General features: G+C 54.0%; 1 protein-coding gene across 13 annotated transcripts in view; it reads right to left on the minus strand.

Annotated features, from left to right (window-relative positions):
* Positions 1-12,368, minus strand: part of TNS1 (tensin 1) — a 194,043-nt gene that overhangs the window by 20,387 nt on the left and 161,288 nt on the right. For 6 of the 13 annotated variants that reach the window (XM_074364276.1, XM_074364280.1, XM_074364278.1 and 3 more), the window contains 3 exons: positions 8,875-8,967; positions 8,282-8,305; positions 7,795-7,833 (listed from right to left, as the gene is read on the minus strand). The exons of 1 other annotated variant lie outside the window; for it this stretch is intronic. In XM_074364276.1, the coding sequence (XP_074220377.1) occupies positions 7,795-7,833; positions 8,282-8,305; positions 8,875-8,967 (156 nt within the window). The remainder of the gene's footprint in view (positions 1-7,794; positions 7,834-8,281; positions 8,306-8,874; positions 8,968-12,368) is intronic. 6 more of the 13 variants (XM_074364279.1, XM_074364274.1, XM_074364281.1 and 3 more) reach the window with 3 other exon arrangements.

The raw sequence follows: 12,368 nt of genomic DNA on the forward strand, positions 1-12,368 counted from the left end.
CCAGGGCCTCATTCTGAGAAGCTTTCCAGAAATGGGCCTCAGAACACAGCCATGACAGAATCCTCCCTCCTAGAGCCAGGACGCCCGTCCATCACTGGTGTCCCCCCACCAGCTGCTTCTTTTCTTCTACAGCCCAGCTACCCTGGACCCCAGGTCCTTCTAGGCTCCCCAGGCACCGCTGGAGTCTGGATTCTTTGTGGGCCCAGAGCTCCAGCCTGCCCTTGCATCTCAGTACAGTGCCCGGGTTCACCATGGCTCCACCCGGCGCCCAGAATCCAGAAACAGGCTTGCTGGCTTAGCAACAGGCCTGTGCGGGGTGAGTCACACCCTGTCCCTGTGTGCCAAGACACACTCACCCACCTTGCCTGACACACTTAGCATTCCTCCCGAGACTGACATCGTTATCCACTTGGTGTTCAGAACAGTCTGAGAGGAAGGCTAGGTGGGGGAGGGGCGGGGGCAAGTTCCAGAAAGGTCAGTTTGCAGGTGAGGACGCTGAAGCCTGGACAGGGAAATGGCTGGAGGCACAGCCAGGACCCAGATTTCCTGGGCCACCCTACCCCCTACCCCCAACGCCCCCGAACCCTCACCCCAGGCCTCTGAAACTAACTCACTATCAAACAGGAAGAAGAAGAAGGGCACCCTTGGCTTCTCCAGGGACAGGATCAGGGATGGATGACGTTCCTGCCACCTCCAAACCTGGCACTGTCCCTGTGGACATCCCAGGAGGGACATGACCTGAGCACACACCCACCATCTGCCCACAATTAGGGCGTCTGCTGAAACCAGCCCGAGAAACAGAAGAACCACAGAGTCTGTGCGGCGCTGGAGGGCCAGGCCCCTGGGGTCCTCGCTGCCAGGACTGTGCCAGCCACCAAGTCAGAGAACAGCCCCCTCCTCCACTCAGCCCAAAGAAAACCTTACTTTGGAAGGAGCCTAATCACCAGGGTGTTATCGGGCTGTTACAGGCTCTCACTGCTCAGCACAGCCTCCTGCGCCTGGCCTCTGACGTGATTTCCAGGCCTGACCTCCTGCACCCAGGCTCAGAGGCCTCTGGACACAAGAAAGGATGGTCCTTCAGAACAGGGCCCATTACAGAGGAGGCCGGCGTTGGGGGTCTGCGTACAACTCCAGCCAGAGGCTGCCAGTGTGTCTTTTAGTTTCCACCCAACGTTCCCTCCAACCAACAGCAGTTGACAGTGGATGAGGGTAGGGCAAGATGTCTGCAAAAGGACGGGCATGGGACAGTCTATTCCGGGGACTCGCTACGGCGCCCAATGACGGAGTCCTTGTGGGCAGAGGCCAGCAAGGCCTCCTCAAAAGCCCCCCTCAACCAGCCCAGGCCGCCCTCCCACCTCCCAGAAGCCCCAGGTCACACCCACTCCAAAGGCAATGATTCCGTGCCGTCCAAGCCCGAGGCCCAGCTGAAGCAGGCGACACTGTGGAGACCCCCTGGCCCAGGGCAGCACACTTTTTTATAAAGGACCCAGCAGTAAATATTTCAGGCTTAGAGAGCTAGACAGTCTCTCTCACCACTGCTCAGTTAGTTCTGCTGCTGTATCGCGCAAGCAGCCACAGACAATACATAAAAGAATGAGCATGGCTGTGTTACAATAAAACTTTCTTTATAAAAATAGGTGGTGGGCCAGATTTGGCCGTAGTTTTCTGGCTCCTGATGTAACCTATCTCCTCAGCCCTGAGAGGTGGAGCGATTCGCCTCAGAACACACAGCCAATCAGTGGGCATGGATACCATCTCCTGACTCTCAGTGCTGGCTCTGGGTGGCCTAGAGAGGGAACACAGCCTTATGGGGACACCCACAGTTGGCTGCTACCCAGAACTCCAGCCCGTCGGCCAGAGAAGAGCCAACTCCACAGGCTATTAATAATGGTAAAAATAGCAAACTCTATGAGGAAAGTAGGATTTGGAGAATGTAAGTATCTTCCCTGGGTCACACAGTAGCAAGCAGCAGGGTGGCCCAGGAACCCAGGCGATCTGGCTCAGAGCCTGCTCCTCAGACCCACTCCTCAGCCCCGCACATACAGCCAGGTGAAAAGCGGGGAGCCAAGAGCTTCAGTGTGTCTTTAGCCTTAGGGGGCCGCTCCACGCCTTGGGATAACCCAGATTAACAGAAGGGACCATTAGAAAGGGCCTCACACCCATGAAAATAGCAATTGAGACCCAAGGGCAGAGACCACCCTCCCTGCCCATCTCTGGCCTCCCGAGGTCACTTTCTGAAAACTCCTCCTGGACCCTTCAAGGCTCTCAGTTTCTCTGGGGTGCCCGTGGCACTCAGCACCCTTCTCCCTGACCCAGAGACAGCAAGATACCACTTGCTCCCTGGCTGCCCTGGGGTTCCTTGCTGATCTGTATTTGCAGCGCCTGGCACACAATAGGTCCCTGATATGTGTGACCTTTACCCTCTGCCCCACCCAGACAGAGGTACACAGGAACAAAGACCTAAGAGGCACACATTCATTCCAGTCCTTCCCTTGAATTCTTGCTGACTCCCAAAGTTCAAGCTAAAACACATGTGGATGACCCCTGCAGTCCGTGCTCCTCTCCGACCTGCTGATGTCCTCCTGATCCACTCCCCAGCCTGCTCCGTGTCCCTGGAAGCCAGCTTTTACTGACTGCATCCCCCAGGCCTCCTGGCTCAGGGCTCCAGATGGCTTTGGCCTTCAGCCAGCCAGTAGGAGGGACTGGCAGGGGATGAGCGGGAGCGAGGGAGAGGGGAGAGAAGGTCAAAGTGCCAGAGCTGCATCCCTCCACCCAAGGGCCCTTTCTCCACCTCTCTCCTGGTTCCTTCAGGCTCCCTCTTCCTGCTCAGGTACTTCACTGTCCCTCGATGGCTTGCCCAGACCTTCTATATAGTCCATTAAACTCTCCTTGGTTGCTCCACTGGAATGAGGTATCTGTTTCGTACCAGGACCTGACCCATACATTGGGTAAGAAACTCACATGATATTGCCAGCTCACATTATTGGGTAAGCACCTCACCCTGTCAAAAAGTACATGGACTGCTTCTACCAGCAGTAGAACTGAGGTAAGGTGGGCCACCCAACCTGTCCCACAGCAGAACAGAGCCAAGCCTGGGATGATGGAGGCTGACTCCTATCTACTCTGTTTGCCATTAGTCAAGGCTGCATCCCCACTAACTCCTTCTGGCCCAAACACAGTGACCTGAGCTCAAGGCCAGGAGTCCGAGTTTAGTGTGCACAGAACGTTGATGGGACAGGATGTTAGAAAGCTGGAGATATCAGAAAACCAGAGGTGGCTATACGATGGCCACATTCTTAAGGCATCGGCCTTATCAGCCCTATCCTCACTCCCATCAGATCCTAAGCTCCAGAGCTCTCAAAGGAATCGGTATCTGAACTTGGGGGACAGGACTGTTTACCCAGGGAGAAGCACCAGCAGCCGTTTCCGCCATCATGGGAACAGCCCTGTGACTTTAGGCAGCCAACCAGCCTGGGGGCTTTGCTCTGGGGCTAGCATCCTGTACGTTTCAGATCCAGGTCACCTGGCTCTGCCCTGACCTTCTTCTCCACCTCCATCCTCTTCTTTGTTTGGCTAGTCTGTCACCCCTTCCTGCCCCTCCAGGCCCAAATCGGGGGGTAGAGATTCACTTAATCTCTGCTCCTCATGAACCCAGAGCAGGAGGTACCTTTAAGAAGATCATTGATTTTCTGAGTCCACCTCCAGAACTGTTCAAAACCAACCTTTGGGGTCAAATAATCAGTTTTCCCAAATTTTCAGACTCAGATTTCTGTACTGTAAATGCCCCCTTTTCCTGTCTTTTCCTGCCCTCCTTCTCCCCTCCCCACCTCAGGACAGCATACAACCTATAAGCTCCCCCTTCTTTCACTTACTGGAGGGGTGACATGGGACAGGCTGCTGAACCTTTCTGGGTCTCAGTTTCCTCATCTGTAAAATGGGAATGAGAATACCCACCTGCCCAGCCAGGATCAAGTGTCAAGAGATGAGAAAGTCCTTTCTAATTCTTTCTTGCTAGTTCCAGTTTATAAGCTGCCCCCCGTCGCCAGCCTGTGCCTGAGCTGTGTCTGCGCCCGCCTCCCTGTACCCTTCTTTTTGCACCTTCTTTCTCTTCTCTCCGCCAATTCTGGAGCAGCTACACCCAGAGGCAACGGGAACTGGGAAAGGCGGGAGAGGTGTGGCCAGGGAGGGTGCTCCATGGAGAACATTCCAGGAGCCCAAACCCATTCCAAGTGGCTGTTGGAGGGTGAGAGCAGCTGGACTTGAGGTAGAGAGAACAACTTGGCCCCATCGGTGACTGGGGCCCATGGTCAGAAATTCACCCACACCCTGAAGTGCATTTTCTGCCTTCCAGAAAAGGTTCCTTGCCTGGAGAGAAAGGGCCTGCCCACTCCAAGTGAAATGAAGACATGTGGGTGGGGGAGAGGCAGGAAGTAAAACCCCACAAGTCCCAATCCAGGAGCTCAAAAGGCAGAATTTCAAACTTTGAGATTGAGCCACACGGCCCTCCTCTGAGCTCCCATCACATGCTGTTCATCTCCCCCACTCAGCACTACTATCTTATGCTGAAATATCTGCCAGCATCTCTGTCCTCAATAGGCTGTATCACTCATCTTTATACCCTCCATGCCTAGCATGGGACCTGGCACAGAGTAGGTGCTCAATAAATCTGCATTGCACAGCACTGCCCTGAAATACCCAGATGCCACAGGAAACCCATCACCAAGGATCTCAGAACAGGAAAGATCCCCAGAGGAGTCATTTCTAGTCCACTGTCTTCCTTTGTGCCAAATCCATCCCATCAATCATCCAGACAGACAGAACCTTAGCTGAATGTTCCCTGTTCCTGTTCCTCCAGGGAAGAAGTTTCAGGAATTTCTTTCCATTTCACCATGGGGAAGATGTCCCCAGTGTTGACCTCCTGTCTTTACTGCTGCAGGCTTTCCTCATCTCTTTCCATCACAGAGAAGAGCTCCCAGTCTCCAAGCCCACGTTTAGAGGTTGTGCTCTGTGCAACCACATGGAAAGGGGCAGCCTCCATGTGCTGATCCAGGGTAGGCTTTCAGCTGTGCCCCTGACTGACTGTCTAGGTCTGGACAAGTCGTTTAACATCCCTAAACATCTCCTCATCAGCAAACTGGGGTTCCTACCACCTTCTTCTCAGTCTTTCTGTGATTATTAAACAAGATGATGTGACAATGACCCCACATGGTCCTGCCCCTGCCCAATGACCCTCACTCTGTCCCACACTCCCTCTTGCTCCACCTTCCAGCTACCCTTTGCTCTCACTTCACTGATTTCACAGTTCCTGGAAAGAACATGCTGTTCCTCCCACCTCAGGGCCTTCACACGTGCCCTTTACCTCTACATGGAATGCTTTTCTCCCATCCCAGTGTCACCAACTTAATGCACTCACCCTCACATCTTACTTCTTCAGCCAGGGTCTCATCAAACGGAATCCCTTCCCTTTGGAGCACGTATCACAATATGTAATTTTGAGTGATAATTTAATTCTGGCCTGTTCATGCATTTGCTCCATGAGATTAGAAACCATAGTGCTGCTTATCATTATATCCCCAGAGTGCCTGGCACATGGTAGGCACACAAAATATTTATTGAAAAAATGAATCAACGAATGACAGAATGAATGAATGAAAAGCATCTAGCATAGCACTTTGAACAGAGCAGACTCCCCTAAAGTCTTCTGCTCCCCGTAGCTGAGTAAGTCTGCCTCTCATCATTTTTTCTCACAGGCCTCTTTTTCTGAGTTTCCCATCAAAGTATCAGCAGGGAAATCAAGCAGCACTTCTGAGGGTCAGCAAAGAATGTGCTTTTAAGTCTGACCCGGGAGGTGATGTGTGAGTCAGGAGAAGTGGGACTGGCGGCCCAAGGCCTTGCCCCCTGCCCCCACCCGACCGGCTTCCCAGGCCATGACAGGCATTCCAACCCCCACGCTGGAATCCCAGGGCACGGCGCCTGGAGGCAGGACGAGGGCTTTGAAACGGCCACTTGACAAGGAGACAGGAGACCAGTAAGTCCAGTTTTGGCCGCTTAACTATGACCTTGGGCAGATGGCCCACCCTCACCCCAAAACATGCACCTCAGTTCCACTTCTGTGAAAATGAGGGGTGTGGCTGAGTTGATCCCTAAGAACCTTCCTCTGCAAACTCCGTGACTCCAGGGCAGAGGGAGGAGGGTCAGAGGGCTCATGCCCTGTAGGCTGAGATTCATTCATAAGGCGCAAGGGGCGGGTGTCAGTTCCATTCTGTGGATACTCGCTCCTCTAAAGAGTCACCCCAAAGTGGGAAACACACAACCAGCACCTTTCACCCTCAGACCTTCCCACTGGAGAGTGTGTGAGGTCCCCCAGCCCGTGGAGATCAGCAACCATGAGGAAAGCTGAAAGCCTGCTGCATGGGTGGGCACCTGAAACACAGCACACGAACACTGGCTCCAGGCCCCAGCTTGTTCAGACCCCTGTCCCAGCTCCACTGCCCTGTCGGGAACCAGCAGCCGGGAGCATGCGTGGCTCACCTGATTCTAGGATCTGTTGATGGGGGCTTCCTTGTTCTGTACCCCAGGCAGCCTGGCATTGCTGCCTGAACTCTAGCTGGCTAGGACTGGGCGAGTTTTATGGGAAGCTCCAGCCATCTTACTGGGTGATGGCAGATACAGCGGGGCACAGCCCACGCCCACTTTGCGGATAGAAAATCAAGGTAGTAAGTGGAAAGGAAAGCAGGAAGTGGGCTTAAGAAACCAGAGGCCACAGGGAACCCAGGCTCTGGTAAGAAGTCAGAACACCTAACACGTCAGAGCCGGAAGGTGCCTCGGTGCCCACCTAGTCCAAGCCCCTGGGGTGGAAATGGGGACGTGGATGCCCAGAACCATGCCCAGGGGGTTCCAGGCAGGACGCCTTCATTTCACCTGCTGCTCTGAGTCATCATTTGAATTGTGTCCCTAATAAGTTAAAGGCCTTCAGCCAGATTACATCACCTCTCTGCTTCCCTGTGTGCAATGTGGAATTCATCTATATCGTGCTAACTCCCTGAAACTGTCACAATTATGTGCATGGGTGTCCCAATGCATTTGAGTAGAGGTGGGTCCGTGGCTTTTCCAAAATCCCCAAAGGCATCCAAGTTCCCAGAAAGATGGATGTCCTACCACCTGTGCTGACAGGAAATCACGCAAGGGTGTCAAGAGGGCAACTCGTGGCTCCAAGACAGTGGCTCTGAACTGGGGGTGGTTATTCCCCTAGGGACATTTGCCATTTTGAAGACATTTTGATCATCATTACTGGGTGAGTGCTACCAGCATGTAGCAGGTAGAGGCCAGAGACACTGTTAAACACCCTACAAGGCCCAGGGCAGCAACCATAACTGAGAGCTGTCGGCCCCAACTGTCAGTGGTGCCGACATTGAGAAACCCTGCTCTGAGCTGTAAGTGCGGAACACGACTGGGCAATGGGGTGACGGGCCCCCGCCCTCTGAAGGGGCTGGCTGCACCCCAGGTTGGGGGGGCAAAAATGCTGCTGGGGAGGGGCATTTTGTCAGCCAGGGGGCACCGCACTAGCACCGGGACACTGGCCGCGCCCAGACCCATGCCCAGCAGCTGCGGGCACCTCAGTCAGCATCCAGGGTGACAGCTCATCACCAGGGGGTGGGGACTGGGGGCGATGTGTCACACGAGACCCGATCAGAGCAAAGAGCTGCCCCCAAGCCAGGCAGCGCAAACTCGAAGTGAAATGCCATTCCCAGCCCTGGAGAGTGGGGAGCGGCCACACAGCAAGGCCACACTTACCTTTGGGAAGCTCTGTCACCCCCTTCCCCTCATCCTCCTCTGAGGGAAGATGAGAAGAGAAGTGGGGAGGAAGGAGAGGCAGGACAGAGGCAGGTGATGAAGAGGAAAGGGAGAGCAAAAAGGAAAGAGAGAGATGGGTTAACAGGGATTATTTCTTGAGAGACTTTGCTGAGAAAAGGCAGTTGGGAAAGCAGGGTGAGCCCAGGGCAGAGACAAGCTCCCCAGAAGAGCTGTAGGGTAAGGGGGTGCAGTCCATCCTGACTGCCCCCAGATCCAGGGCTCCCAGGGGAGAGGGCCTCACTCTCAGGAGCAGCCCGGCGTCCCTGTCACTGTCCCCATGCCTCAAGCAGGAGTGTGCGGGCCTGGTGAGAGGCAGCCCCCCACCCGGTGACTCAGTGTCCCTGACCATGCAGACACATCCTGAGTGGGAGGCTGTGCCCGGCCATGTGTCCACGTAGGTCACACCTGCATGCCACTGCCCGCCTACCTGGCTGGATCAGTCTTCTGGTGACTAAGGAAAAGAAACAAAATTGGCCCCCAGAGCCTCAGCCCAGCCCAAAAACCGGAGTCTAGGGAGCAAGTTTCTGGGCTCAGTCTGTTCAAAATGGCCAGTAAGGGCCCAGGGCCCCCACCTTCCCTTTTCCCACAGGAAGGAGAGAAGCTGGGAAGTGTGACTAGGTGTGAACCTGGGGTGTGTGCATGCACGTGTGTGTGTGTATGTGTGTGTGTACACAAGTGTCTGAGCACTGCAGGGTGGGGAGCCAGGCATCCGGCAGAGAGCTAACCAACTCCACAGAAACAAGGTAGGCCTCCAAAACCCCCAGGCCAGAGGACGCTGGAAGTGGCACTGACCCCTTCCTGGGCAGGAAGGCTACAGAGGGATTAGTCCCCCTCAGCTGCACAGAGCCCCACCCAGGCCTGCCCTCAGTGTGGGCACAAAGCCAGGCTGCCACCTTGTTTCCAGAAGGGTCCCGAGAACCCACCACCTCTGGGCCCTGCCCAGGACCACAGGGGTCCTCCAACTCCCCTCTCCTCCCTTCGGCCTCCCGGACCACCTCCCTTCCTGCCAGAGTCACTCACCGCCTGTGGGGTGCAGCAAGATATCCGCTGGGTTGTGGGGTTTCAGGCCCAGAGCAGACAGGGGTGTCTTGGCCAGACCTGGGGGGGAGCGCACTGTGCCAGAAAGAAGAGGGGAGACCCCGGGAGTGAGCTCGGGGTGGAGATGTGGGGAGGGGACCCCTCCTAAGTGAGGGCATGCTGGGGAAGGGGGGCAGCAGGAGACGGAGCAGCGGAGCCAGCTCCAGCCCTGGGGTGCTGCTATGGCTCCTCTCCTGTCTCTGTTTCTCCATGGCTCAGCGGTGCAAAGGGTAAAGGCAGCCAGGGAACGGCCCTGCCCATCAGCCTCGAGAAAACAGTTTCTCTCCCGAGGCCCTTAGTTGCTTCGCTATGGTCCCTTCACATCGCATGCTTAGAACACACGTGCAGGTTTCCTGGGCGCTCTCTGACTTGCTCTATGTTATTCTCTCCCTACCCACCTCCTCTTACTTTCCCCATCCCACCCCTAACACACACACACACACACACACACACACACACACACACAATCTTTCTAAATAAGGCACGTAGATGGACTTAAAGAAAATGTAGTATTAAGATGGCGCACCCTGTAAAGGACAGAAGGCGAGGAAGGGACCACCAGCAGAACCAACCCTAGGACCCAGACCAGCCCTTGGTCACAGGGCTTTGGCCCTCAAGCAAGCAGATCCCTTGCAAACCCCAGGAGGAAAGAATTTCTCAGCAGAGGCTCTCTTACCCACCCCTCAAAACCTCAATGTTTTGGAAGGGGAAGAAGCCCCATCTCCACAATCCTCGGCCAAGAGCACCACTTCCCTGCGCGAACCCCAGCTCCCTCCCAAGCCGCCTGTCTGGGTTGGAAGTGTCACAGGACACACAGGTCAGAAAGGGCAGTCAGGCTTTTTCCCATCAGCCGAGGACGTGGCGACTCTGAGCTGATGCTGGGCGGTTGCTCTGCCCAGTCACGAGATTTCTCCTAACACACCTCTTCAAGAAGTAAAGAAATGAGCTCTGTGTCTCCTATCACAGCTCTCGGGAGCCTGCAGAGGCCACAGCCACTGAGGACAGCAGCCACACAGAACTGCTACAGCCTGAGGCTGCCTGCCCCACACTGATGGCCTCAACAGACTAGCTGTGGCCCTCGGGTGCCTAGGACAAACACAGCAGCTTGGGGACCTTCCCTGGCACCGCTTCCCTTTCCCAAAAGACAGTGAGACCTATAGGCAACTAGCCCCTCCAAAATATAACCTTTCAATGCAGCAATTTAAATAACTTATTTGTGCACACGCAGGTGTACATAGGTGTCCATGGGAAAAGAGAGCCATCACACGAGTCCAGATGGGTGGCCCACCTGTCACTCCACCTTCACTCCATCCTGAGATACCCAATGGACAAATACAGCAGAGAGGACAAACACATACTAACACACACGTCCAGGCCTGGGGTAGGTCTAGGCCTGCGTGCTTCTGTCTGTCCCTCCTTCTCTCACACATACACACACACACACACACACAGAGGTGTCTTGTAACAGACACTTATCAAACACTTATTAATGCATTTGAATATAATTAATTATGGAAGAATGAGCACGAAGCCTCTCCAGCCCAGAAGTCCGCATGTGTTTCCCCAACAAGTGCAACAGAGGCACAGGTGAAACAATGAGAGGAGGTGCAGGGGACGAGGGGACAAGAGGCAGTGGGAGGTTTCTCTAGGCTCCCCTCAGCACCTCCAGCTCCCTAATCACTCCTGTCTTCAGTCCCCAGGCATCTGGCCCTTCTGCTGAGGCAGACTAGTGGGTGGCCCTAAAGCCAGGCAAGGCTTGGCTTCCCAAGAGAAGAATTCCTCACATTTCTCCACCTCTGTCCCTCTCCCAACCCTGTGCATAGAGGAAACCTCTAACTTATTCTTCCCACGGGAGCACCCGTGACTGGCCAAGGGGAGGGAGGGAAGAATGGGAACAGAAACATGTGGCAGAACCCAACTCTAGCCTGGCCCAGATGGCTTCATCCCAAACAGGGTGATGGCCAGGATCCTGGCTGTTGGGACCAAGAGGGAATCAGAGCAGGTGTGAAGGTAGGGGGTTAAGACTAGGGAGAGAGATTCCATGGAGTTATAAAAGGCCACAGAACTGTCTTGAACAGATTGCCCTGGGCTCACACTGTCCTGTATGGGAGCCACGAGCCACATGAGGCTATGGAGCACCTGTAGTGTGGCCAGTCTGAGGCAAGATGTGCTGTAAGTGTAAAACGCACACTGGATTTCAAAGGCTTAGTATGAAACAATGATGCAAAATATCTTTTTATACTGAGTACATATTGAAATGATATTTTAGATCTTTGGGGTTGAATAAAACCTATTATCAAAATTAATTTCACCAGCCTCTTTTTTGATTTTTTAAAAAAGATTGTAAGATATATAATTAATATTTTTATTTTGATTTACCTATCAAAATAATAATATTTTAGATATTTGGGGCTAAATTTAAAAAGTCATTACAATTAATTTCTCCAGTTTCCTGTATGTTTTTTAATGGAGCTGTTAGAAAATTTTCTCTTGCAAACATGGCTCATGTTATTTTTCCATTGGACAGTGCTGCTCTAGGAACAGCCGTGGTATCCACTCCTAACTTCAGTCTCCTGCTTATCCAAGATGGTAGCCAGCATGAGTTCTGCTGGCCCAGCGGACAGGTACCGGTGCCACACTCCTTCCCTGTGCAGGACAGCCAACCACCAGAAGGCATGGCCAGCTCTGACTCTCCTGTCCTCACCCTCCTCCCCTCTGACTGGAGCAAATGGATAGCCTGGGCCAGGCCCACCCAATCTGACCCTAGAGCATCATCAGTCTCTCCATCTCTGCCAACCTGGGACTCTCACAGGGACCCTGAGTACTGCTCCATCACGGCCTCCCCCAGCTCCTCCTTGTGTCTCTTCTACCATATACAGGAACACTGCCCCTCTCCTAGGCTCACCCAGGTCTTCTCTGTGGGTGGAAATGTCTCTGCCCTACAGGGATTTGCCTCTCCAGTGAGAGCATCAGGGAGATGCAGACTAAATGCTCCTATCTGGAGGCCAAGAGATGGATGAGATGGGGACATGGTCAGCCTGAGGGTTCTAAGCCTTTCTTTCCTTGGTGGAAATTAAACAGGTTGCCCACAGTGGAAGAGGTGCCTGAACCCAGACAGAAACAAGGATCAGAATCAAGAAGGCCCGGGGGTGTCTCAGAGATACACCAGCAAGTCACAAAGAATCACTTTAGGATGAGGGATGTTTTGTACATAAGGCTGCAGAGGCTCTCATCAACCAGGCAAACTCCACAATATGGGAGTCCAGGAGCCCTGTGGTTGTAGGTCAGTCTGGATGCTAGGCCTGTGGCTGCTGCATCCTTAGATGTGTGAGCGTGGACAACAGGACAGAAGAGCAGTGGGGGAAGGAGGCTGAAGTAAAACAAGCCACAGGGATGAGAAGCAGCAGATTCTGGCCCTGCCCAACTTTGCCAGCACC

This window comes from Camelus bactrianus, chromosome 5, assembly GCF_048773025.1.
Source record: "Camelus bactrianus isolate YW-2024 breed Bactrian camel chromosome 5, ASM4877302v1, whole genome shotgun sequence".
NCBI lineage: Eukaryota > Metazoa > Chordata > Mammalia > Artiodactyla > Camelidae > Camelus > Camelus bactrianus.